Source organism: Cryptosporidium ryanae, assembly GCF_009792415.1.
Source record: "Cryptosporidium ryanae isolate 45019 chromosome Unknown contig_25, whole genome shotgun sequence".
NCBI classification, from domain to species: domain Eukaryota; phylum Apicomplexa; class Conoidasida; order Eucoccidiorida; family Cryptosporidiidae; genus Cryptosporidium; species Cryptosporidium ryanae.
Genome location: NW_027125541.1, coordinates 23,852 through 49,521, shown reverse-complemented (window position 1 = coordinate 49,521; position 25,670 = coordinate 23,852). Strand labels below are relative to the sequence as shown.

Below are 25,670 nucleotides of genomic sequence, written 5' to 3'. Positions count from 1 at the left end.
TTAATTTATATCCCTTCCCAACTTATCACTTTATTTTCAAGCCTTTCGAAAAAAATTTAGATCAGTTTAGGCGGCATATTAATAGCATGCAACATTGTAATATCTTATCCCACATTAAATTTAACATTCCTCATGTCACATAAAAACTATTTTTAAATCAATATTAAATGATTGTGAATATACAGTTATATTTGAGCTAATTATAGATAAATTATTTTTCTCATTTTATTAGTTACTCTTATCAAAGTTTTGTTGTAAACAAAAAGCTTTCCTAAATATTAATGACAGTACTTGATGTATATACTCTACAAAAAAAATGTATATTTATCATTGTTTATCTTATATGATTATTATTTGTTTCAGTTTTTAATTTCTTTATTTGGAATATTTTAAACTAACAAAAATATAATAATTATGCGTAATTAAACGCCATTAACAATAATCAAAGCAATATATTGCGCGGTAGACTTCTTATCCCTGTATAACACACAAACACACAAATATGCATTTAAATTAACTTATAAAAATAAAGGTATAAAGAGTCAAAATGGTTATATCATAGTTTCGGTAAGCAAACAAGGTTGAATATTTAAATACTTAGCATGTTCACTTTTAATAAATACTAATAAATTAATTTACTACTTATCTTTATTTTTCGTTAAATTTTTTTTTCATTGAACACCTTCAATTGAAATCCCACAAAAAAAAAGGAAAATAAACCAATTGTTTAACAGAAATTAAATAAATAAGCATTATCTAACAAAATGAGTTTAGAAAATGATGTTGTGCAGTTACAGGGTTTTCTAGAACTTTATGATTGGATTCAAAATTACGACAAAAAAAAGGTACCTGATAGAAAAAGTTTATTTTTAATAGTAAAGAAAAAGTTAAATTTGTTCTTAATAAACAAAAAGGACAGTTCAACTCCAAAGCCAACAACAAATAAAAAATACAAGTTTAATAAAAGTAAAAACGAGGAATTTTCTAGTGAAAAATGTGATAGAAGTATTAGAACTAATGTGATTGAAAATGATAATGATAACAGTATAGCATGTTTAAGTAATGATTATTTAAATTTAAATGTACAGAAAAATTTAAGGCCATCAACATATTGTTCTATATATCCTGTTTCAACATTTTCAAAAATACATAGTATAATTGAAAACAACAACATATACGAGGAAAACTATAATATCAAATCAAGAAATATAAAAACAAGCACAAATAAGAACAAAGTAAACGAATGTCCTGAACACAAGAACAAAATTGAGTATTCAAAATATTTGAATGAAAACACAACAGAAACAGATTACAATTGTGAGGACGATTATTCACACAAAGAAAAAAAACCCAGATATAAAAATAAAATAGATATAGAATCATTTAACTTGTTCCTAATATATATAGAAAAAATATTAAAAACTAGAATAAACAATGAATATCTCTTTGAAACAACAGAAAATTACCAAAATTCACGTAATTTTTGTTTTTTAACGTTTTGGAAAAAAATTGAAGAAATACTAAATATTCAACAATCATACGAATTCAATGATGAAACATTTATATGGCAACAATTAAGAGACGTTTTATTGTTAACTGGAATGTCATTAAAATACCCAACATGGTCTGGAGAACAGTTGTCAAATATAATTACAAGAATAATTCCTAAAAAGGGATTGAGTGTTATTTTGAAAACAAAAGAATTTGTGAACACTAAAAACAATTTTACCTTAGATATGTTAAATGAAGATATGAATGAAGTATATTCGGGTTTAATAAGCTTGTATTTTACTTTTTATAATAATTTGAAGACAGTTTTCGATTTATCTACAGTGAGTAAATTAATTCAAGATAATATAAAGATTTACGTAAATAAAAATAAGGAAAACAAAGACAATAAAATAAATAATTTTAATGATAAAGATGAGTTTAAGAACAACTGTAATGACAAAATAATTGATAGTAGGATTGATTCAGATTATGACACTTCTAATGAGTATGAATGCGACTTTGATGTTGATGATGATTATGTTAGTTTATTTGAACCGGAAGATAGCAACATCTATAAAAATAAAAAAATAAATATAGAAAGAGGTGTGGAGTTAGTAAATAACTTAGGTTTATTTGCAAATATAAATGATATTGAAAGAATAGTTGATAATAGCAATTACCTATTTAATACTTGTAAAAGCAACACAAGTATTAATGAAACCGATTACGTTAAAACGAGCGATGAGTTTGAATATCAAATATTCGAATCTACTAAAAATATAAGTGAAAATATGATTAATCTAGGTATTTCTAAAAAACTAATTGAGGAAATTATTGTTAATCATTTTTCTACTGAAAATAGTAAATTAGAAAAAAAAGTATTAAAAGATGTATGCAATATAATAGAAGACTCTATCAACAATTCAAATATAATAGTTTCATATGTAAACGAGAATTATGTAGAATCAAAAAGAAGAGGAATATACAAGACAATTAAGTACTTATTTATATTGGTTTTATTGTTAATTGGACTTTTTGTATACACTGAGAACAATGAAGCCATTTCTAATATTGTAAACTACGGAAAATCGGCAACAGCTCAAGTATACAGGCTACTAACTGAAGACAATTTAAATAGTTCATCAACTAATTCCATTCAAAATGAAAAATTTAATAATAATAATAATAATAATAATAATAATAATAATAATAATAATAATAATAATAATATGATTAAATCTACAGATTGCATATTAAAAAAGTGGGACAATATAAACATCAATGTTGAAAATAATAGTATTTGCAATGCAATAGGTGATATCACTGTAATTCAAAAGTGTTTCACAAATATAGACAAAATTAAATCAATACAATAATACTTCTTAATCTAATAATATATTTATTTTCCTTGTTTTTTTTACCCTTAAATATTTTATTCAACAAAGTTTAATGCAATAGGCCGCCAATCAATATAGCATTAAGGTAAATTAAAATAATGCGTTGATTTTTAATTTAACAAATTTAATGAACAACAATTATTATTCTTTATATTAATTAATGAATTTATACATTAAAAATGATATCGGTTGTTTGTATATCTCTAGTAGATCGAAGTAATCAGCCGCTCTTATTTAGATCATTTGAGAATGAATTCCAAGAATCAATGCAATTTTCAATATATTCTGCATTAGATTTACTTGAGAGAAGAACAAACAGTGATTCTACAGAGGGGCCACTAGACACATATTTAGGCTATCTTGGCCCTGCAATCAGTTCTAATTACGAGTACGAAATATATGGGTTTTTAAGTTTTTCTCAGGTAAAAATAATTGCACTTCTACAGGATCACCCGGAAAATGAGAATGAATTAAAAGATTTCTTTCAAAATATATATAAACTATATGTAGATACACTATGCAATCCATTTTTGCTAAGAACTATAGAAACACCTAAATTGCTAGGTAAAGTTGATGAATTACTGTTTAAAGTAAGAGAGCAAAGTACAGATATCGAGAGAAATTGAAATTTTTATATGTTCCTCAATACTTAAGTAGAATAAATTAAATATAAATATAGAGAATATCAAGCAAAGGTACCGCAAGTAAAAAAAGCATAAACAAGAAAACACTTTATTGTGTATTATCTATAATTATTGCTTATTTGTGGTTATATATATATATATATATATATTAAGAAAAAAAAGAAATTTGCAAAAACCTAACTTTTTGTTTTTTACCGTTATCTTTGATTTTTTTTTCATTTAATATAAATTCAAAAACACGATTTTATGTTTAAATATATGACTTACTAATTCATATTATAGATTTATTGGTGTGCAGAATATTAGAATGCATACTCTCATTCTTAAATTTTTGTATTTATTATTTTATATCTTTTAATAGACACATGTAATTCATAGTAATTAACTTATATGATGTTATAAATTAATTTTATTCTGCTCAAATTCGAGCCCCACATTTCAGCGCCAGTCATCAGAAATTACAACGATTTTAATATTGAATATTAAAATGACTGCAAGATAAACATCCACAAAAAAAATCGTTGTTTTTTAAAACATTTAATCACTATACGAAAAAGTATTTAATACTGAAGGTTGAGGTTTTAATATACAATATAGATAACTTTTGTTTTCTTTGTGTTTATTGGAAATGCATGTACTTAATGAAACAAATTTGAGTGTGGTAACAACATCTACATCAAACTTCGAATATGGAATGTGTTCTAATTCAAATGAGATAAAAGCAAAGAAATTGGACAATAAAAATGCTGGATATGATTTTTATTCTAACAAAGAAAATGTAAATGAAGATATGAATGAATTGAATAACAATGAATATATTAATTATATACAAGACAATAATGAATGCAATAACGATGTCGATAATATAATGAGTGAAAATGATAATATAAACGTAAATACTGAAAGCTATTCCGACTTAGATGATGATAGTGACTTGGGGATAGTCGAAAATAATGTTAAAGAACAAATAGCAATGATGATACCTGATTTAGACTCAACATTGAAACTAAAGCACGATACAGAAAGATTTTATATGACATTGTCAATTGCAGAGGCTGAGTTGGATCTTGCTAAATCTGCCTCTAGAGTTGGTAATTTCAACCATGAGGAATTTAAAAACAAACATGTTGATACAAATTGTCTGAATGAGATAAGAGGATATGTAGAGGAGTTATTGGATACTATAAATGAGTCAAAAAACGTTTCATTTAATATGCAAAAAATAATTGAAGAGTGTTATGATATATTAAGGAGCAGTATTTCTTTCAATAACTTAACAACTTTAAATACAATGGATATAGGTGGTATTCATAATGTAAATTATGCAAATGCCGAAAAATTAAAAGCTTTGTGCGAAATAATTACAGATGAAAACAGTTCATTAAAAAAAAGAATTAGAACTTTAACGAAAGAAGAAGATAATAACTTATTGTTTGAGCATACATCAGATTCTAGTGTAAATAGTGAATTTTATAATAATGACTTAACATACTACATACGAGATAATAAAAGTGAATATTTAAATGAAAGTGACGGCTATAACGATAAATCTAGTAATAAAAGTGGTTGGAGATATATATTAATGAGATTTTTAGTTTTTTTATTCCTTCTTGTGTTATTTAGTCCAACTGAACTATCTAATGATATCAAGTCTATAAATAAGAGTTTATACAATGAAAATATCTCTAGTAATAAAATTTCATTTAAAACAGTAGATAAGTTAGAAGATAAGAGTGAAGAATTGATCAATGATATTCATAATAAGCTTAAAAAAATCCGAGAGCTCGGTTACTACGATCAAGATGATGGATTTTCAATATGTTCAATTATATCAGAATTTGATTTATTTAATAGTTGTTTTACTAAGATCAGATTAACTTGATCTATAAAATGAACATAAAATTTTATATAATTATATTTTTATTTTTTTAACAATTAAAATTTTTGATTTATTGTGTAATTTAAGAATTAACAATAAACATTAAATACCCACGCTTTTTTTTTGATGTTTCTTCATAATATTTAATTAATAATTCTTCAGTAATTCTACTTGACTCGCTAGGGAATATAATCGTTAGATTATTTGGGTCATTAAATGGGAACTTATTATTATTTTTAATGTAATAGTGTACAATCCAATTAGTGGATGAAAACAGAAATCTAGTATCGCCCGAATTACTATTACTAACATTAAATGACTTGTTGATGTTTTTCTTATCAACAGTAACAACACTATTCGGTTTAACACCTGATTTATTAAGAATATAATTTTTTATTTCATTAGCCTCATTCTCATTTTCCAATCCAAATATTACATTTTTAAAGTGTTTAGTATCACTATTATGTGAAGTTTCACCTTTAAATTTGCAATTTGATAATATGTTATCTAGTGTACTTGAATCATAATTGATTTGATGAATACAATTATACTTAGAATTATTAGATAATATCATTTTAAAGAAACAATCTTTAAAAATAATGTTATTACCTACAAGTACCGAGTATGAAGGTTTTTCAATATTAGTATTAAAATCCCCATATATACCTATTATTCTATCATTATTATCTAATATTGGATATCCCGATAGTTTTTTTATAGGACATTTTTTAAAATCTGCCCATATTCTAAATTGTTGTTCGTACTTTATTACGCCAGTCAGATATTTATCTCCATTTTCAAAATTAACCACTTTAACTTGAACACCTTCATCCGGAATATTAAAATTATGCTTTGAATTTGGTGAATAAAAATACCACTCTCTAAATAATTTAATAAATTTTTTATTTTTTATTTCAGATAAATTATCTGCAAAACCACATTGTTTTTCTATATCTATATTGATTGTATTTTTATCAGGATCTATGAATTTTGATGAAATATAGTAAACTGACTTATATTTAAAAAATGTACCTATTATATTGTCAATATTATTATTGTGTATGTTAAATAACTCTAATTCAAATTTAGGATATTCAACTCGAGTTACAATTACGCAATTTTTTTCGTATTTCATTTCTTTTGTAATTAAAGCATTGTTACCAGTCCAAATATATTTTTCTCCTAATAATACATAACTCACATCATCTATTATTCTTAAATTGTCAAAAGTAGAAACTAATTCACCTTTTGAATTTAAAACCGGAAGTCCTATAAAATTTCTATGTCCTGTTGAAATAGGAAAGTAAGAGTAGTAATGTGGGTCTTTAAATATACATTTTCCCTTTATAGTTTGGGTATATGGATTCACTAAAAATAAATCTTCTCCATCATGTGGTTGTATTAAATCAGATGGTATTTTATTAGAAGAAAGAAAACAAAAACCTATTTGATAAAGTTTTATTTCATTTTTATCAATTATTATTTTACTTTTTGTTGAAAAATGGCTATTACTAAAATAATATACATTATTATATTCAAACCCAAATCCCAGTCTCACAAATTTATTATTCACCTGAAAAAATCTATATCCATACTTGCTTCTTGGCTCTATATTCACTTCATTAGTGTCATAATATGGATACATATCTAATTTCTTATTTATTCTTGGTTTGAAAAAGAAGTTGAATATTATAACCAATACTTTAAACAATAAACTAAAAATTAAATTTAAAATATTTACTGGATTAATGTATTTCATTATTACATATTGATTGCATTTATTATTGTACTTAAAGTTCTTATTACAAGGTACATTTTCAATACTCACATTTTCGTTTAAACTATCTATATTTTTACCATTTTCTTTTTTCATACTAGTCATCTTCTGTCAAAATTTACACTGCATTACATCTACCTAAATTTAATACTACAAGTTATGGTTGTACGGCTTAATTCCTAGATTCTTACTATCAGTATTTTATAGTTTAATTTTAATACAAGTGTGAAGAAAAAAAAATATAGGATAAGAAAAAAAGGTGGCATGGAATCTAAATAAAAGGTATTCCCGCTAAAATAATATTCCCATAAAAGCATTAAGTTTGTTTCATGTATATATATATATTTATCTACTTATCTGCTTATTTACAAAAAAAAATATATATCTGCCTGTAATAGTAGATCACCTACTCTTGTATCTCAAATATAATTGTGTCATATAAGATGTAATCGTTGTTAATTTAATTTTATATAAAATTAATATCTACGACATTACACACAAACAAATTATTTAAGAAATAACATAAGAACTGTGTATATATAATTAAACGTATTTATTGTTTATATTGTTATGAAAAAATATTTAGTACTTAATATTCGTATAACCTGACATGTTTTGTCAACAAAATTTAAGATTACTGATAAAAAAGGCGCCATACAAGTCTTGTCTTGAAATTGTAGGTACCGAAGTAAATAGGATATTGGTCATAAAAAGAAAAGGGGCAGTAATAATAAAATATAAGGAAAATAATTTACTGTATGTATTTACATATTTAAAAGAGCCAATAAATATGTATTGTGACTAAGTCAGTAAAATAATAAAAATTACATTAATATTTACACTATTAAGGGTTTCCATTTTTTTCTTTCATTATTCACTTAGCTATTTGTTATACAATAATATAATTATCGTTAATTATAGAACAAAAATACTTCAATATTGAATGAAATATAATATGGGAGTTGGCGTATTACTACTATTAATAAATATTTTCAATTTGGGAGTTGTATTTTCACTTGATTGCAATAACTTAAATACATTATCAGATTATTTATCAAATAGAGGTGGTTCGTTTCAATCAGCAAAATGTGTCTCTGTAGTACTATCGGACCCAACTGACCCTCAATTATTCAAGTCTCCATCATGTGATATATTAGTAGTAGATTCAACTGATTCAAAATACAATGATATTCTTAAGACAGCAGGAGTTGAATGTCCTGTATTGTCACCTACATTCCCAGTAATATTTAGAATGAATCAAAGACCAACTCTTAAAAACTTTATTGAAAATATATACTGTGTTGAATCAACATTTCCACCATCAACATTATTTAAAGGTATATTAAATGCTGCATTAAATGATTCAGCAAATACGCTGTTATTACCGGTAATACCATCCGATACTGGAAATTTCCAGTCTAGAGTTTCGACTATGGCATTTGAAGTTAGAAATTGGATGATGTCAAACTACGGAAATAATTTATCATGTCCATTTAAATTAGTTATACCCGCATTTTCAAATTCAAACTACAATACAGTTCTGGAAGGTTTTGCATTAGCATTCGCGAGAGATCAAAATGCCTATAAGAATTCAATCAAAGAAGATACATTAGGATTAAGAAGGCCGGTAGTACCACCTAGACCTACAAGACAGCCACCACCAGTACCACCTAGACCTACAAGACAGCCACCACCAATACCACCTAGACCTACAAGACAGCCACCACCAATACCACCTAGACCCACAAGACCTTCAGAATCAATTTCTCCAACAGTACCATTATTAAGGGATTTGAATCAATACGACGGTATTGCGTGCCCAACAATGAAAAATTTACATACACTATTATCTGAATTAAACGATCCATATATGAATAAGTATACAGCAGTTACAACTCAGGTTTCAATTGCACATACTGATTTTTCATTTGGTCTATTCTCATGTGATATGATTATTATGGACAGCGATTCGTATAATTTTTCTAATATAATGAATGAAATGGGATTATCGTACAGTAATTACAAAAGAGAGCCAGGAGTAACAATAAGATCACCAAAATTTATACAAAATGAACATGAATGGTTTTCATCATTGTCCAAAGTAATTTACATGAGTTTATCTGATGCAATAGAAGAGGTGAATAATTATGCTTCATTACTGGAATTAATTAGGGATGCATATTTGAACATACTTAAATACGCAAGTAGAAGTAATTTATCTGAATTATTGATATTACCATTTGGATTATGGTCAAACAATTCAAATCTGTCAGACAAGATACTTTCAGTATGCATAGATGCCTTGGGTGAAGCTTTAAATACATTTTTAGTCGATAATGATAATATTCACGTAACTATTATAACTAATAGCATTGAAAATTTGGCGTTTTTATTAGATCAAATTAAACCATTTTTCATGACAGTACAGGCATCCAGTAGTTTGTTAAGACCACAAAAATACCATGCTCATTCTTTATTGAGACCAAAATCTCGTTATTATCCTGGTACCTTTGGAAGTGACATTGAACGTGTTCAAACTTCTCAATATGTATTTACCTATGATAACGATTGCATGTCATCAAGTCCGTTATCAGAATTAATACAGTCAATGTTTAATGGAAGAGTATCTAGTTACAGCACATCTAGAAACTTTTCTCTAATGTTGACTGAACATAGACCAATAGTATATGGATGTGGTTGTTTGGTTGTTGATGTTTCTTCTCGTGAACAACTCGATTTGGCCCTGAAATTAGGAATTAATGAAAAAGAATGTACATCAGTCGGAAGTTCAGAAATTAAAGTTTTAACAACTAAGCCAAATCCATATCTCACAGATGCATATTTATCTACAATAACAAGGGTATACTGTGTGAATACAACAAAATTCTTGTATAATTCAAGAGTAGAGGCCACTAAAGTATTATATGAAAAAATACTAACCTCCGCAAAATTCAGATGTTCTACTTTATTGATGCCCTTGTTATCAATAAGTATGGACACAAGTGAGAATAGGAACAAAGAATATTTACTACAGGCAGTAACAGTTATGGATTCGTTTTATCAAAGTAGTCCCCAAAAAGATTCAATTCACGTTACATTATATACAAATGAATCGTCTCTATTCTTCCTTGCACTTGAACTATTCTCAACATATTACTTAGAATATTCAAGTTGTGGTGGTTTAGCATCTACAGTTAGAAGTATTGACAAGAATTGGATGAGTTTGCGTGAATTAATTGGCCCTCAGGCTATTCCAGAATTTGTAACACCAAAAAAGAAGGCTAAAACATTGATTAAAACTCTGAAAAGTAAATTAACCAAAAGAAGTTCTACTACTACTACTACTACTACTTCTAGACCACTGAGGGTTCCACCACCGAGACCACCACTTCCTAAATTTACAGGAAATCCAAATGCAGATAGACCTGCTCCTGTTCTAAGTACAGGAATGCCACAACAATTCTATAATATGGGTACTAGTGATTTCCTTTCAGCTATTTCACACTTTGATATAACAAAACTGTACAGCATGTTTTATTGGGTAAATACATTATCTTATTTTTCCTCGACTAAATATACAGATATTTCAAGACAAATTTATCTTACAAACTCTGGTATCCTTCCAGGACCTGAAAATTGTGATGTTGCAGTTGTAGATGCTGCTTATAATGGAATAAACAACATACTTAGAAGTATTGGACAATCTTACCCAGTTTTAAATAGCCATATAACCGTGCTTCCAAATCAGAAATATTCAGTGAGTGACTTACCGATATCAAGAACATTGCAAAGAATATTTGTAGTTAATGTTAACTCAAGACCGTTAAAGGATGTTTATGAAGAAATTATTGAAAAAGCCATTGCAAATAGAGAAAAACACATCTATATTCCTCTATTCAATCTTTCTTACAATTACAACTTATCTGCTAACCGTGCAACATTGTTAGTTAAAGAATTTTTAACTATTGCATTTTATGTTTTGGAAAGACGCAAGAGCACATTAAAGCTTATAATTTATGAAGAGAATACACAAGCCGCAATTCATGCATTCGACATTATTCTAAGAGTTCTTTCTGGTAGAGAAAGACTTTAATTTGATTGAAAATTTGAAAGTTTTTTAATTTTTTTTCTTGAATTATTATACAAGAATAAAATTTTTTGCGAAGCTAAGATTGATTTTTTTTTAATGTTTTAACATTTGATTAAAGGCGTATTAATATTTGTGCTAATATAACTGCTTTTATGTTGTAATGACTAAAGAAAAAAATTAAGTTAAAAAAAAATCAAACAATTGAACTAAAGTTAAATAGAGATAAATTAATTATGTAATAATTTCGTGAATTTTTCATTTGCATAAATAAAAAATGTTTAATGACTATTTTTTGAAGAAATGTGTTTTTCCCTATAAATGAAAGAATTTTTACTATTCAAATGCAGAAGACGTACTTTTTTGTTTATTTTATTTAGAGTGAGACTAATTTATCTTTAAATACTTTAATTATCTTTATGACGAGTCATTTAGACAATCAATGTATATTTTACGTGCATCATTGTCTCCTTCAATAATATTATCGCTATATCTTTATATAATACATTCCTATTTTACAGTTTCTTTTATTTAAAACCTTTGTATTCTTTAAATTACAGTTTAATATTAAATAAATATGTCAATTCTTATTATTTCACGAATTTATGTTAATTTAAATTATATTGTAAAACAAAAATACAGCTGAAGGAGGGCAGAAACTAAATATACAATAAAACAAAGTAAAACAAATAAAAGTTGGAGTTAATTTATTAAAAACTAACCAATTAATTCTTCTATTTAAACAAATTTTACTGTTGGATTATCTATTTTTTTTAGCAGATTCATTTGATCCTGTTAAGGATATTCCAAAGAAAAAGCTAATTATCTTGGATTTAATAATAAACACATATGTTAACAAACTTAGAATTAATGTATTAATCATCAAAAATACCCAAGATGACAACATTCCAAAACCAGTAAATACGTGGCCAAAGACAGATATTGATTTACCATCATACAATGAAAAAGGACTTAGTGGACTTAAAAAATATACAAGTATATACTTAATCACAAATTCGAGCCAAACTGCATGTGTAATATAAATAACAATACCACTTTGGGAAAGATGATTTTGTATTTTTTTAGATATTTCTGTATTATTAAACAAATATACACAAGATATTCTGAATAGCTCAAGCCAAACCCATGTACCGATTACGAATATAAATGTTGTAATTCCACCAGAATAATATGGATAAGCCCATATGTAAGATACGAGTGACTTGTTGCTTGGAAATGACAAAGCATTAATAGATATTAAAAAAATTATCTTAATTGGTATAGTGTTGTTTAATATATAATTTCTAGTATTTTCATTGTCTACATCAAGTAAACTATCTAAAAATCCAGCCAAATAATATATATTATAAAATACCATTGCAAGCAATAGTCTAAGTGGTTGTTCATCATCAACTAATTTCATACCATTAGCCAGTATACATGAATAGCTATTATGACCGCTATTATTAATAATGATATCAACAATATAATCTAGTTTTAAACCAATATAACAGCTTGTAATATAAAGTGGAATGTACACAAAAAAACTTGTAATGAATGAATTATTTATAGAATGAAGCTTTTTTGATAAAAATTTAACTGCTATAATCATAAATATGTAACACAAAAATATTGGTAATAATACATATTTAAAAGGAAAACTAAATAAAATATGAAATGAGAATAATAATCCAGATAAAAATAAAATGCTTAATATAATATTATTTTTATTAATACCTTTTTTTCCACTAATATTATTTTCACAAATATTTCTTAGTAACAATGTTACGGGCCTGTTTACAATTGTAAGTATAAATACCATAGGTAATGTCCATAACCATTCAAATCCTGAGCATTTAAATTCTGAGAAAAATCTTAAATAAAAGTCAAATATAGAATTAAATGGTCCTTTAGGTGCACATGGACGCCATTCTGAACCTATATAGGCTGCTCCTGCAACCACTGTGAAATAACCAATTACTGTTGGAACTATTAATCTTATTATTTTTTTATATATATATCCAAAAATGCTTTCTAATTATTTATAATTAAAGTAATATACATGTAAGGTTAACATATGTAACTTACCCGATGAGTTATAATTTTCAGTTGAATAATATGATGCTCTTCCTGAAGCATAGAAAAAAACAGGCATACCGTGATGTAATAAAATCATTAGGTAATTATCAGATATTTCTTTTTCTATATCATTCAGTTTTAGTATTCTTTGCACCGCTACCATACAGTGTACTGACAGAACAAGTATACATGCTACACTTCTAAGCCAATCAGTAAATTCACAACGAACATGTTTTCCCCTGTTTGTCTTAAATCCCATTTTTAAATCTAATTGTTCCACTTAAACACAACTTGACTGTGTTTTTTATTTGCTTAAAAAAAGAAATAAACACCAAATAGTAAATAAAAATATAACTTAAATAATACCAATATTATTAATAATAACAATAGTTATTATTATTATTATTATTGTTAATGTTGATGTTAATACTTATTTAATTAATATAGTTAAAATTTATGGCTTCAGTAAAGTTGGTGAGGGTAAAAAATAATAATTGAAATTATTGTAAATTAATTGAAATAAAGGCTACGTCACATTAATACAAATCAGAAAATAAAACATGAGATGTAATTTTGTCAATTATTTACTTAGGTGAAACAATATGCTGTTATAATTGCTTTTTAGTGAATTAGTAGCTATTTTGCAATAACGTGGGTTAAAATTATGTTTTGAAATGTTGTGTTTAAGTATATATAAGTAACATGTACAATGTACATTTAATGTTAATGTTACTGTGTCATTTCATTATGAATACAATATAAAACCTTAGATTCCATTTTTAACATTGAGATAAAAATACACCAGTATACAAATGATATAGCGTATTAAGGTGTTATGTAAACTGTACAAGAAATAGAAATTATTGATATTTAAATGTAAATACTAAATAAACTAAATATAAGACACCTGAATAAATAGTGTTACCTTGATGTCAAATTAATGTATTTAAAAATAAAAAATTAAACCTAAAGATTAAAATTACAAATTAACGTTTACTTGGATTATAACTCAGAACTGTCCAATGTACACTATAATTAATTTGCAACTCTTTACGGCAAAAATAAGTAATAAATTCAAAATAAATATTTGTATCTTTAAAGTGCTTTGTACTTAATTAACAAAGTTAAATTAAAAAAAAAGGCAATAGAACAATCCCGATTAACTTGGTTTACATCTTCTTTTTAGAAATAAGAATGAAAAGTACTTCGAAATTTAAAAAAAATGAAAAAAAAAGAAAATCATACATTCACAATTTACGTTTTGATAATCATTAATTATTTTAAATCCTTCTTTTTAAGTATGTATATTCTTAACATTTGAATAAATCCTTACAATATTTTAATATTATAGGTTTTTCTCTTTTTTTGTTCATACGTCATCACAAACATGTATTTAGAATAAACCTTAAAGAAAGAAATAAGAAACATGACTTTCATCTTTACATTTCTAATAATAAAAATATTCAATTTAATGAGCTTATGCTTTACATATATATATATATATATATATACATAAACAAAGAATAAACCAATATTTATAAAATATGTAAATCAAGAGGTGAACTGGAATTGTAACTAACTTAAAAGAAAACTGCAGATTTTAATTTCATATAACCAAATATTTACACATTGTTTTATATACAATTAAAATCTTAATATTAAAATATGTATTAAAGTAAAAAAGTATTGTTTTAGAAATACTATATAATAAACCACCATTCAATAATGTAAAATTAGTTGACAATACATTATATTTTATTTACATATTTTCTAGTAAAATATACATCACCTTTGAATTTTTCTTTTTTTGTTTTATTCATTAGCAGAACCACTATTATCGACATCTGAGCCGATATATCTACCAGCAGAAGATAATGAATTCCCTTCATTACCTGAATTAGCAGAATTATCACCACCAGCAGAAGAATTTGTGTCCATTTCGTCAAATTCATCACCTTTATGTTCATCTTCAATTTTAGTTTCAACTATTGGTTTGTCCGGTATTTCTGGTACTTCTTCGTTTTCAGATTCAGGAATAGGAGATGAAATAGATTCCGATGTGCTTTCAGTAACTACTGTCACAACGGCATCTGACTTTTCGGAATCTTGTGCACTAGAAATGCTTTCAGCTTCTGGAGATTCAACTTCTGAAGATTCAACTTCTGGAGATTCAACTTCTGGAGATTCAGCTTCTGGAGATTCAACTTCTGGAGATTCAGCTTCTGGAGATTCAACTTCTGGAGATTCAACTTCTGGAGATTCAACTTCTGGAGATTCAACTTCTGGAGAATTAGCCTCTGGAGAATTAGCCTCTGGAGAATTAGCCTCTGGAGAATTAGCCTCTGGAGATTCGACTTCTGAAGAATTCTCAGATTCTGATTCTACAGACTTGTCCTCAACTGGTATGGAAGTTGATAATGAAGTTATTGACATTGCCTCTTGAACAGCAGCAGCTGTTGGGTCAAATGATTCTGTTTGGGTATATTGATCTTTTTTATCAGGATCAATCATAGATTCTCCTGAAATATCAATTAATGTAGTTTGAGTCTTAAGTGGTATTCCTTGTTCATCAAAATTAACACCGTTATTTCTGTAATTTTCATCAGACAAAACGTCTGTTGTTGAACCAACTAAGTCACCAGGTTGAATTGATTGAACATTATTTTCTGAATTGCTCAATGCTCCTGAAGATCTTGATGATTCTTCCGAATCTGAAACGAAGTCTGATACTTCAGAAAAGCTTCTTTGCATTGCCTCTCCAAGTTCTTCACTATCCGAAATGTCAGATGAAATGATATTTGATTTATTTGGAATTTGATCTAAACCTTGATTTTCCTCTAACGAGTCAGATAACTGACTATCATCAACAGATACCTGATCACTTCTCATTTGGCTTTCAACAAGTGAAACTTGATCTTCCTGAGACTCCTCAAACTTGGAAGAGTCTGAAGATAAAGTTCCACCAGAAGCCCCATCAATTTGTCTGTCTAATTCCTGTTTTTGAGGGCTTTCTTCTGCACTTGACAATGAACCGCCGACATCTGTTAATTCTGTTTCGTGAGAACTAGAAGGTATATATAAATCACTCTCTTCTGCCTCATTTTCTGATTTAGATGAAACGGAAGGTAATGATGCAACAATAGGAGAAGTGGGAACAGATCTTGGAAGCTTTTGTAAAATTGGTGATTCACCTGGTAGAGTCCTTTTCACAAATAGTATTGCCAATAGGTCAAATTGTTGCACACTATCTCCAGGATTCTTACTCGTAAAGAATGTAACATAAAATTCTCTGAATATTTGTATATACACATTTCTCCCCGCCTCTACAATTCTCTTTACTGAGACGCTCTTACCACTTGTAGTTATCGAGCTCTTATAGTATTGATTTTCAGTGGCTGTAACAACAAATGCTGTTCCTGCTGAATGATAACCTGTAGATAAAATATTCACCTTATTCAATATACCTGAAATAGGTGATCTAACCTCAACTTTTCTTATAGGTTGTCCATTGAATATCTCTGATTCCGAACCTATTAAATCAGAATCTACTGCTGCTCTTAAATTAGATGAATAAGCAACAGAGAGTAGACCAAATAATAAACTTGATAATATAAATGGTGTGAATCTCATTGTTTGAAATTACTATATACTAACTACTATGTTAAATTATTAATATTGATTATTCTTATTTGTTTTTGATATTTGACTCCGTCTCTATTTAGCTACTATATATTAAAATTTAAGAAAAAACAATAATTTCTTCCTTGAAAATAAATTTTATTTCTTAAATTACTACCTGACTTTTTTATTCGCTTAAAAAAAAAGAACAGTATAATTGTTTGGACCTTAAATTAAATATATAACAATTAAACACAAATATTTTGTATTAAATAAATACTTTATGCAACCATACAGTTTATTATTATTTAGTATATATGCATATAAATATATTTATATATATACATAAACATATACATATATATATTTATATATATATATATATATATATATAAATATGTGTATATAATATATTATATAGTATACATATATGTGCTATGTAATGTAAATCGTTTTATTTACTGTATTACTTGCTTTGTTTTATTTTCACCTTCCCTCCTAATAAATAAATGTTTATTACTGAAACAAAATAACTTTCAATTTTATTATTTACATTTAAATATTTATTTTACTTAATTTATAAATTAAAATTTACAATAGCACAGTATATAGATCTTCACCCGCTCCAGGCAAAATTATATTCTAACCCGCCTATCACAAGACATGTATTTTGGTGTTAATGGTATACTTCTGTACACCTTTTTACAATTGTGATCTTAACAATATTAAAATGAATGCAGTATTTCAAAGATGACTAATGGTTGAATTATGTGCAAATAGTGATACATACATAAACAAATTTAACATTTAAATATATTAATTAATTTGATTTTTTGACAATATAGTTTCAATATGTTTTTAATTTACATCGTATAAAGTAATCATAATTAAAAGTAGTAATGAAACTTAGCTTAAAACCTTCAACTTTAAACAATATAATATATATTATTTAGACACATTTATATTTTCATTTATAGTATGCACCCATTTTTGCGTTTTTTAATGTAAATTTTCTATTTAAAATTTCCAATTAAATGTTTATAATGAGAACTTATTCTAACTATATATATAGCTTAAGAATATATTAGGCTTCATTTAAATCTGTTTATTGATTGAATCTTTAACCTGAATATAACCTTATATATTTTAATTTATAGCATCATAAATTCTACAGTGAATTATAAGGTGAATAAATGATATAAACGAATTCAATAGTAATTTTACAAGTAAATTACTTGTTCTAAGTTGCTTAATTTACATATAAGTTTCATAATTGTTACATTTTTGTTGATTGTATTATTATTATTACCATTAAAATCTATTTCTAGTTTTTAAAATTAAAAAAAAAAACTAGCTAATAAGTAACTTGTCTCGGAATCAATATATATGTTATAGATGCTATCAGCAACAAACCCAAAAGGCCGAAAGCAATCAATGTGTATTTATTTTTTTCCCAAAAGGATCGACATTTTTCTCCCTGGCATGATTTTCTTTGTGATGTTTCCTTACAAACCTGACCCTTTCCTTTCGGTTGAGTAATAATACTTCTTGATCTAGTTGAATTGCCCTCACCACATTCCTCACTACAGGCAGACCAATAAGTCCAAGAACCAAGAACACAATCTACTGGGCAAATAATATCTACAGTACAATCTTGCACTTGGGAAAGTTCTGTAGGACATTCTTCTCCATAATTTAATGCTTCTTGCGTAATGGTTCTTGTTCTAGTTGACTTTCCTGTTTCACAGGTAGCTGAACAGGAAGACCACTCTGACCATTCAGATACAGCACAATTTGTTGGTATAGGGTCGCATAATTGTGGTGTTAAAGGGTCAATACTAACATAACACCAAATAGTTGGAATTAATGTGTTATTTGAAATAGGATTTCTACAATAAGAATGATCACCTATTCCTGAATTTTCTAGTGTAGATAGATAATTAAAAGCATCTAAATTTAAACTCAACCAATTTATGCACTTTTGACCAGTTCTAGAGTATTTTTGACATCCTCTGTAATATAAACCATTAACGCCTTCTAATAATTCATTACAAATAGAATTACTATTCCCACATTGTACTATTTCACGTAATTTAAGTAATTCATCACTTAACATGCATTCATTATTTGAGTTTACACTTCTTGTTCTATATTTTGTTCCTGTTTCATATGTATCTGAACATGCAGACCATTCTGACCAATCACTATAACTACAAATTTCACACGCCTCATTTGTTAAACAGTCAACTTGTTCAGTTGCCTGTACTGGGCAAGTATCACCTGAAACTGCCGTTAGTGCTCTTGTTCTTTGAATTTTTCCATTACATTTCGAACAAGTTTCCCAGCAATTCCACATTGAAACATTGCATCCCTTACAATTAAATACCTTTTCCTTATTTGATAGCATACAAGTGTAACCTTCTCCCCCCTCTGGATTTCTTAAAGTGTTTATCATTTGTCCATTAAGTTTGCCTAACATAAAAGTTGTAGCTAAGACAATAATTGTTATTTTTATTAAATTCATACTTAAATGATAACTTTAAAACAAAGTAACATTTATTTGTTTTCTGCCTTTTTAGTTGAATAATTAGTAATTATATTTATGTATCTATATTTTGGTTTTTATATAGTATTTATAAATTAATTTCAAATAATAAAAATGGCTCTTGTAATTAAACACAGAATAAAATTAAATCAATAAACTTGAAGCAATAGATCAATACATATAAATTATAAAATATAAATAATTAAAAGTGTTTCGGTATAACTCTCACTTCTATTTAAAAAACAACTTACTCACAAAATAACTACTATTGTTAAAACATAAGTCTGGCGCCAATATTGTATACAAAGTTTATTTCCAGAAATAAACCTATAAATAATACTGCTATTTTACTTAAATTATAAAAAAAAATAACAATTAACAATTAATTCAGAGATAAATCTAAAAATATATTTAAAATAATATACATTGCTTGTGTTAATAAAAGCAAATTAAAATGTGTATTCTTCGTAATTCAAGAAATTGCTTGCAAATTAAATAAATCCAACTATTTAAGCATTAAAATATTAAAATGACAATAAATGTCAGGAATGTATATTACTCTTTTATTTTTTTCGCCAACCATTATATATATAATATTCTAGTTATTAAAAAAATTTACCGGTACCCTTTTTATTTCAATTTTTAGTAAAAAATATGTATTACCATGCATTTTGCAGTAGCGCCAAATCTATTGTTGGCATAAAGTATGCTAAATGGTACCATTTTAAAGTCAATCAAATTGAGATTAATGAAATTTAATGTTATAGTTACAAGATATTAGTTTTAAGTTAATTTAATTAAACGAATTAAATGTGTGAAATTAATTTAAAAATTCACAAGTTATTAATAACTTAAATTATAGTCAGTAGTGTCTACAAATAGGCGGGTTAAATTAGCTTATATCTATCTACATCCTCAAGTGTCTTTGGATAGCTACCTTTGTCTATTTAGTACATATTGCAGCTAAGTACCTAGGTAAACATAGAATTCCGGTACGGTCATTTAAAGACTTTAAAAAAATACTTTACATATATTAAGGTTTACAACTTGAGTTGACTCAGGTTTAAGCTCTTCTTTACTTTGGAACTGTCATTTATTTATAACAGTAAAAAAAGACAGTTTTCAGTAAAGAAGATAGGGTTGTATTAATAAAAAAATAGAATAAAAAAGTATAATCTGGATTTTAAAGAATGTCAAACCAGATTAACCTTCCGGGAGGATTATCTGGATTATCAGTTCCACAACCACCTGGATCTATGTCGTCTGGAGTAGGTTCTTCAAACAATTCAGATGCTATAATAGTTGACATTTTATGTGAGTTTGCTGATTTTTTTGTTGATTTGGCAAGTAATGTGGCTGCTCGTACTGGTAAAATGTGGAAGCCCAGAATACTTTTGCAACAAAAGTCAAAGAGATCAATTAGAGCCCCAGAAGATCCAAACAAGCCAAAAAGGCCTCATACAGCTTATACATTATGGTGTGAACATATTAGACAAAAAGTGAGAGAGAATGATCCTAACAGGGCACTTCAAATGAAAGATTTGGCAGAAATGTGGAACAGTTTACCTGAGCAAGAAAAAGGGCCATGGGAAAGAAAAGCACAAGAATTTAAACAGAAGTATCTCGCTGAAATGGCTGCTTATAGAGCGTCAGGTCCAACATCTGTCGGTGGCGGTCCTTCTCCATCTGCCCAACAACAAATGCAACCTTTCAGTTCAACAAGTATGACAGGTTGGTAATAATATTGTAAATAAAGAAAGAAATAATTGATAAAAGTAAAAGAGGGGGTGACACTAAATTAAATTTCAATTGAATTAAACTAGAAAAGACGATATAGGCTTGAAAAAGTTAAAAAACAGGGATGCTTGTCATTATTTCAATAATTACTCATAAATGTTTATCAGATTAAGATTAAATATTTAATACTGTGAATTCTATAATAGCGGAATAATAGCAATAATAATAATAATAATGATTTCAATTATAACTATAATGGTTATGGGTAATAATAAAATTAATTATTTATTATCGTATGATATTAATTATTATATCAATGAATTGTAGCTCCTCTTTGATATAAACGCAAGTTATATTTTGATACCCGTCAATATTTATAATTATGGCCCATATAAAATCAATTTATATGCAATATTTATTATTATTGAATATATATATATTTTTTTATGATCTAGAATATAAATATGTATGTATATACTTTCTATCTTTTTTACTAATTACTCGTTTTCATATATACAAAAATAAATAATTTATGACTAAATCTAACGTATACATCAGTAATTTCACATTTATAAGAGTAAATTTACTTTCACACTTTTTTCTCCATATATGTGTATGTTTATCTGCTTATACATAAATACATCTAATAAACAACCTTCTTCGATTGATTAGCACCTAAATTGTAATTAATACAGTTTAAAATTTGTATATTACTACCGTTTTAATACAACAAAATTGAGTCTCTTACTGGCTTTCCAAATCTCAAAATTGCAATCCCAAATTATACATTTCTAGATAACATGTGGCGCCTTTTAAATATTTCATATTTATTCTATTTAAACGCTAAAAAAAATGCAAATATGAGTACAATATAATATCTAATAAAATTATACAACAAATGACTGTGTTTGAATAAAACTTGTTCTGCAATATTAATTATTCATTGCTTCTGTCAAACATTTTTTGTTAAATTAAATATAGTGTGAACAATAACACTTGCATGCAAATACTAGCAAGCACAATACCGGTGATGAAACGAATTAATGTGAATTTTCCACATGTAAATGAACTATTTTTAATCATATAACTACAATCAATACTTTGTTTAACTAATATAATTTAAAAGATATTTAATGCCAATACACAAATTAAGTATAAATAATTTGCTTATTTTTTTGTTAATAGTTAATTACTTAAATTTTAATTCAGTTCATTGTATAGAATTTGTGGAGTTTAAAACTAGAAATGAATTATCTAAAAGTGACAGTGGCCACAATAAATTAAATCACGTTTTAATAAACACAAAAGGTACATTTAAAGTGAGTTTAAACAATTTTAAGTTCAATTAAATATTAAAATAGAATTATTGTTTAGATATAAGAATACCAAAAATAGAAAATAGGATATGTATTATTGGTGAATCTGACAGAAATGATGAAATTGAAAACTTAGGTATAAATAAAATGGATTTAATCCAATTTAAAAGTAACAACTATAGAGAGTTTTTATATATTAAAAAATTTGAGGACGAGTGTTTAAAGTTAATTAAAAATTCAAATTTTAACTCTAACAAATTTTACGATACATGTAGTGACATAATAAATAGCAAAAATATAAATATAAGTAATAATACTGAAATTTATTTCAAAATAAATAATAGCACTTATGTAAATGGAAGAAAACTACAAATTAAATCAGGTTTTGGGTCTCATATTAGACTTCCTCCAGTAAAAACAACATTGTTGAATGGACAAAATAATGATGATTCTGTGTCAAATTCATACAATACATGGGATGTATGCAACTCAATTTTATCACTGCATTTTATAAAAATATGCGAAAAATTATGTACGGACAATTCAATGTTTTCGGTTAAAGAGGAAACTTTTCCAAGGTCATGCTTTCCTTCATGTACTGGTTTTGCAAAAAATATATGTATTCAAGGCTGCAGTTATTTCGGTTGTGGCATCTCATACGAATTATGTACATATCAAATGTGCAATTTCTCAATTGAATAATCAACAAAACAAAAAACTATTAAATAATTTTAATTACTGACACATTAATTCCATACATGTATATAAATCAACTTTACAACCATATTTTCTACATCCACGTAAGCAAGCATATTTTGAGAATTGTTGACAATCTCTAATACAAAATAATGGAATTGAGTTTCTCCCAGACGATGAATTATGATGTGAATTGCAAATAGTATTGCAAACTCTTACAAAAATGAGTGAAAGTAAAGGTGAACAACTTGTTCCAACTTCTGAATGTAAAAATGAACCCTGAGTTGAAATTGATTGCGACATTATATGTGTAGAAGCGCTAGGTATATTGAAATGATTTATAAAGCCATTTAGTTGTAAAACCCTTTTTATTATAGGTATTGTTTCTTTATTTTTATAATCTAAATAACTCATTGTATCTTCAGATTTTAATTCATTATATTTAATACAATTATTATAATCACTTATTGTTATATTATTATATATTAAGTATGTATATTCTTTTTTATTACAATAATTGTCATAGTATGGTTTCATTTGTTTAACGTGATTATTTGATATTATATCATTATTAATCATGTTATTCTCATATAGTAAACGTATATCACATATTTCATTATTTTCGTAAATAGTTATGACGAACGAACAACAACTTAAATTATTATTTCTATTTTCATATATACTATTTAATTTACTTAAACACACTTCTTCCGCTTTTAATATTTCATTAAACTCAGACAAATTTGACTTTATCTTTATTATTAATTTTTAAAAAATAAAAAATAAATGGACAAATATATATATAATATAATTAATTTTTACTTACAGCTATTTCACGATTTAAGTTATTGTTTTTATGCTGAATAACCTGACTCATTTCACTCAAAATGATAAATTCATTTTGAGTTAAAACAAGCAAGTATGTAAGCTTTACTTCAATAATAAGAAAAATGAACAATAAACCTATGTATATCATCTTTTTAATTCACAAAATCATTTTGAGTTAATTAAATTAAGCTTAGCTTTGTAAATATTAAAATAAATGTTGTTTTTTTTGTTATACAATAAATAAAGCAAACATATAAAGTATATATTTTTATTAAAATAACACGTAATTTATTAAACTTTTACTTAATTGACTTAATTTTATGACAATAAATCATGCCATTCTTGTATATTTGCATGAATGCATGTAATTTAAATTATTATTTGAAGTGCTATCTCATGCAATTCTTAAATTAAATTTAATAATAAATAAAATAATAGTAAATATTTTATTTGTTTATACTCATATATACATAACTATCCTCATATATTATTATGTTAATATACTACTTTAAGTATATTTAAATTGATATTTTTATAAATGAAATTATTTTGTTTGTTTTTTTTTGTCGCTAATTACATTTTAGAACAAATAAAATGCGAATATTTTGTAAATAAAGGTAAATTAATTGTTAAATTCTGCTTAATTCTTTTAAATTTAATCTTGAAATATTTAACAACTAAATTTTATAATTTATCACGCTTAAAATCATTATTCTTATAAAGAAATCAATATAACTCAATTGTATTTAAATAATAATACTGCATATAAAACAGTAAGTTTTAAGTTATCATGCAATTATTTAAAACAAATCTGTTGACTTAATACTAAAACATTGTAATATAAACGTCATTATTGAATAATTTAAACACTATTTTTATTAAATAACTGAAGAATGTAAATGAATTACTAATGAATTCAACATTAAATTACATTGAAAGAAGATGTCAAAAATTAAAAATTTCTGAAATTAAATTAAATCCTTATCCTGTAAGTAATTTATTATATAATAAATGAGTGAATAAATAACTAAATGTGTGATAGAGTTGCTGTCATTCACTGATCTCGTATATTGAACTGAGAATTCTATGCTCAAATTCAAATAAGCTTAATTACAACAATGAAACTAACGAAATAAGTAAATACAATGACAGATTATGTTCAAATAATAGAATATTAAATGAAAATAATGAAAATTCACTGAATTTATTGATTTCTTCATGTGCATTATACGTTGACTACTATGAGAGTAATAACCTTAACAGAAATTTACAGTTTGATATCAACTTTCTACCTACACCTTTGTCGTTAATATCTTCTGGAAACAACATCGGTGATTTTAATTTTCAAGGAAACAGTCCATGTGCATTAACCTTAAGTATGTACTTCATAAGAACATGCGGAAGAGAATGCAACATAAATAGGCCAACAATTGCAGGAATATCTAATTTGCCAGTAGCTTGTATGGCCGAATGTGTACAACTATCAAAGGACTTTTGCATTTCTGGGTGCAAAAGATACGGCTGTTCTATAGGGTATTATGACTGCATGAATCTTTTGTGTGGGGGATGATTATAA

General features: G+C 26.2%; 12 protein-coding genes across 12 annotated transcripts; 7 read left to right on the top strand and 5 right to left on the bottom strand.

The window, feature by feature from the left end:
- Positions 1–764: 764 nt before the first annotated feature.
- On the top strand, positions 765–2,867 carry FG386_001505 (uncharacterized protein; the record flags this gene model as incomplete). The annotated part of the gene is made up of 1 exon (XM_067340898.1): positions 765–2,867. The coding sequence occupies one exon, from the start codon at positions 765–767 to the stop codon at positions 2,865–2,867; it is 2,103 nt and encodes a 700-aa protein (XP_067197246.1).
- A 200-nt stretch (positions 2,868–3,067) lies between these two features.
- Positions 3,068–3,514, top strand: FG386_001504 (uncharacterized protein; the record flags this gene model as incomplete). Its single annotated transcript, XM_067340897.1, has 1 exon — positions 3,068–3,514. The coding sequence occupies one exon, from the start codon at positions 3,068–3,070 to the stop codon at positions 3,512–3,514; it is 447 nt and encodes a 148-aa protein (XP_067197245.1).
- Positions 3,515–4,160: 646 nt separating this feature from the next.
- Positions 4,161–5,414, top strand: FG386_001502 (uncharacterized protein; the record flags this gene model as incomplete). The annotated part of the gene is made up of 1 exon (XM_067340895.1): positions 4,161–5,414. The coding sequence occupies one exon, from the start codon at positions 4,161–4,163 to the stop codon at positions 5,412–5,414; it is 1,254 nt and encodes a 417-aa protein (XP_067197243.1).
- A 79-nt stretch (positions 5,415–5,493) lies between these two features.
- Positions 5,494–7,293, bottom strand: FG386_001501 (transmembrane domain near N; the record flags this gene model as incomplete). Its single annotated transcript, XM_067340894.1, has 1 exon — positions 5,494–7,293. The coding sequence occupies one exon, from the start codon at positions 7,291–7,293 to the stop codon at positions 5,494–5,496; it is 1,800 nt and encodes a 599-aa protein (XP_067197242.1).
- Positions 7,294–8,143: 850 nt separating this feature from the next.
- On the top strand, positions 8,144–11,281 carry FG386_001500 (uncharacterized protein; the record flags this gene model as incomplete). The annotated part of the gene is made up of 1 exon (XM_067340893.1): positions 8,144–11,281. The coding sequence occupies one exon, from the start codon at positions 8,144–8,146 to the stop codon at positions 11,279–11,281; it is 3,138 nt and encodes a 1,045-aa protein (XP_067197241.1).
- A 754-nt stretch (positions 11,282–12,035) lies between these two features.
- FG386_001499 (uncharacterized protein) lies at positions 12,036–13,613 on the bottom strand (the record flags this gene model as incomplete). Its single annotated transcript, XM_067340892.1, has 2 exons — positions 12,036–13,309; positions 13,364–13,613. The coding sequence occupies 2 exons, from the start codon at positions 13,611–13,613 to the stop codon at positions 12,036–12,038; spliced, it is 1,524 nt and encodes a 507-aa protein (XP_067197240.1).
- A 1,553-nt stretch (positions 13,614–15,166) lies between these two features.
- FG386_001498 (uncharacterized protein) lies at positions 15,167–16,984 on the bottom strand (the record flags this gene model as incomplete). The annotated part of the gene is made up of 1 exon (XM_067340891.1): positions 15,167–16,984. The coding sequence occupies one exon, from the start codon at positions 16,982–16,984 to the stop codon at positions 15,167–15,169; it is 1,818 nt and encodes a 605-aa protein (XP_067197239.1).
- A 1,342-nt stretch (positions 16,985–18,326) lies between these two features.
- FG386_001497 (TSP1 domain-containing protein TSP10 precursor) lies at positions 18,327–19,496 on the bottom strand (the record flags this gene model as incomplete). The annotated part of the gene is made up of 1 exon (XM_067340890.1): positions 18,327–19,496. One exon carries the CDS (start codon positions 19,494–19,496, stop codon positions 18,327–18,329), a length of 1,170 nt encoding a protein of 389 aa, XP_067197238.1.
- Positions 19,497–20,707: 1,211 nt separating this feature from the next.
- On the top strand, positions 20,708–21,256 carry FG386_001496 (high mobility group (HMG)-box; the record flags this gene model as incomplete). Its single annotated transcript, XM_067340889.1, has 1 exon — positions 20,708–21,256. One exon carries the CDS (start codon positions 20,708–20,710, stop codon positions 21,254–21,256), a length of 549 nt encoding a protein of 182 aa, XP_067197237.1.
- Positions 21,257–22,717: 1,461 nt separating this feature from the next.
- On the top strand, positions 22,718–23,272 carry FG386_001495 (uncharacterized protein; the record flags this gene model as incomplete). The annotated part of the gene is made up of 1 exon (XM_067340888.1): positions 22,718–23,272. The coding sequence occupies one exon, from the start codon at positions 22,718–22,720 to the stop codon at positions 23,270–23,272; it is 555 nt and encodes a 184-aa protein (XP_067197236.1).
- A 33-nt stretch (positions 23,273–23,305) lies between these two features.
- Positions 23,306–24,143, bottom strand: FG386_001494 (uncharacterized protein; the record flags this gene model as incomplete). Its single annotated transcript, XM_067340887.1, has 2 exons — positions 23,306–24,019; positions 24,093–24,143. The coding sequence occupies 2 exons, from the start codon at positions 24,141–24,143 to the stop codon at positions 23,306–23,308; spliced, it is 765 nt and encodes a 254-aa protein (XP_067197235.1).
- An 861-nt stretch (positions 24,144–25,004) lies between these two features.
- Positions 25,005–25,664, top strand: FG386_001490 (uncharacterized protein; the record flags this gene model as incomplete). Its single annotated transcript, XM_067340883.1, has 2 exons — positions 25,005–25,082; positions 25,137–25,664. The coding sequence occupies 2 exons, from the start codon at positions 25,005–25,007 to the stop codon at positions 25,662–25,664; spliced, it is 606 nt and encodes a 201-aa protein (XP_067197231.1).
- Positions 25,665–25,670: the final 6 nt, after the last annotated feature.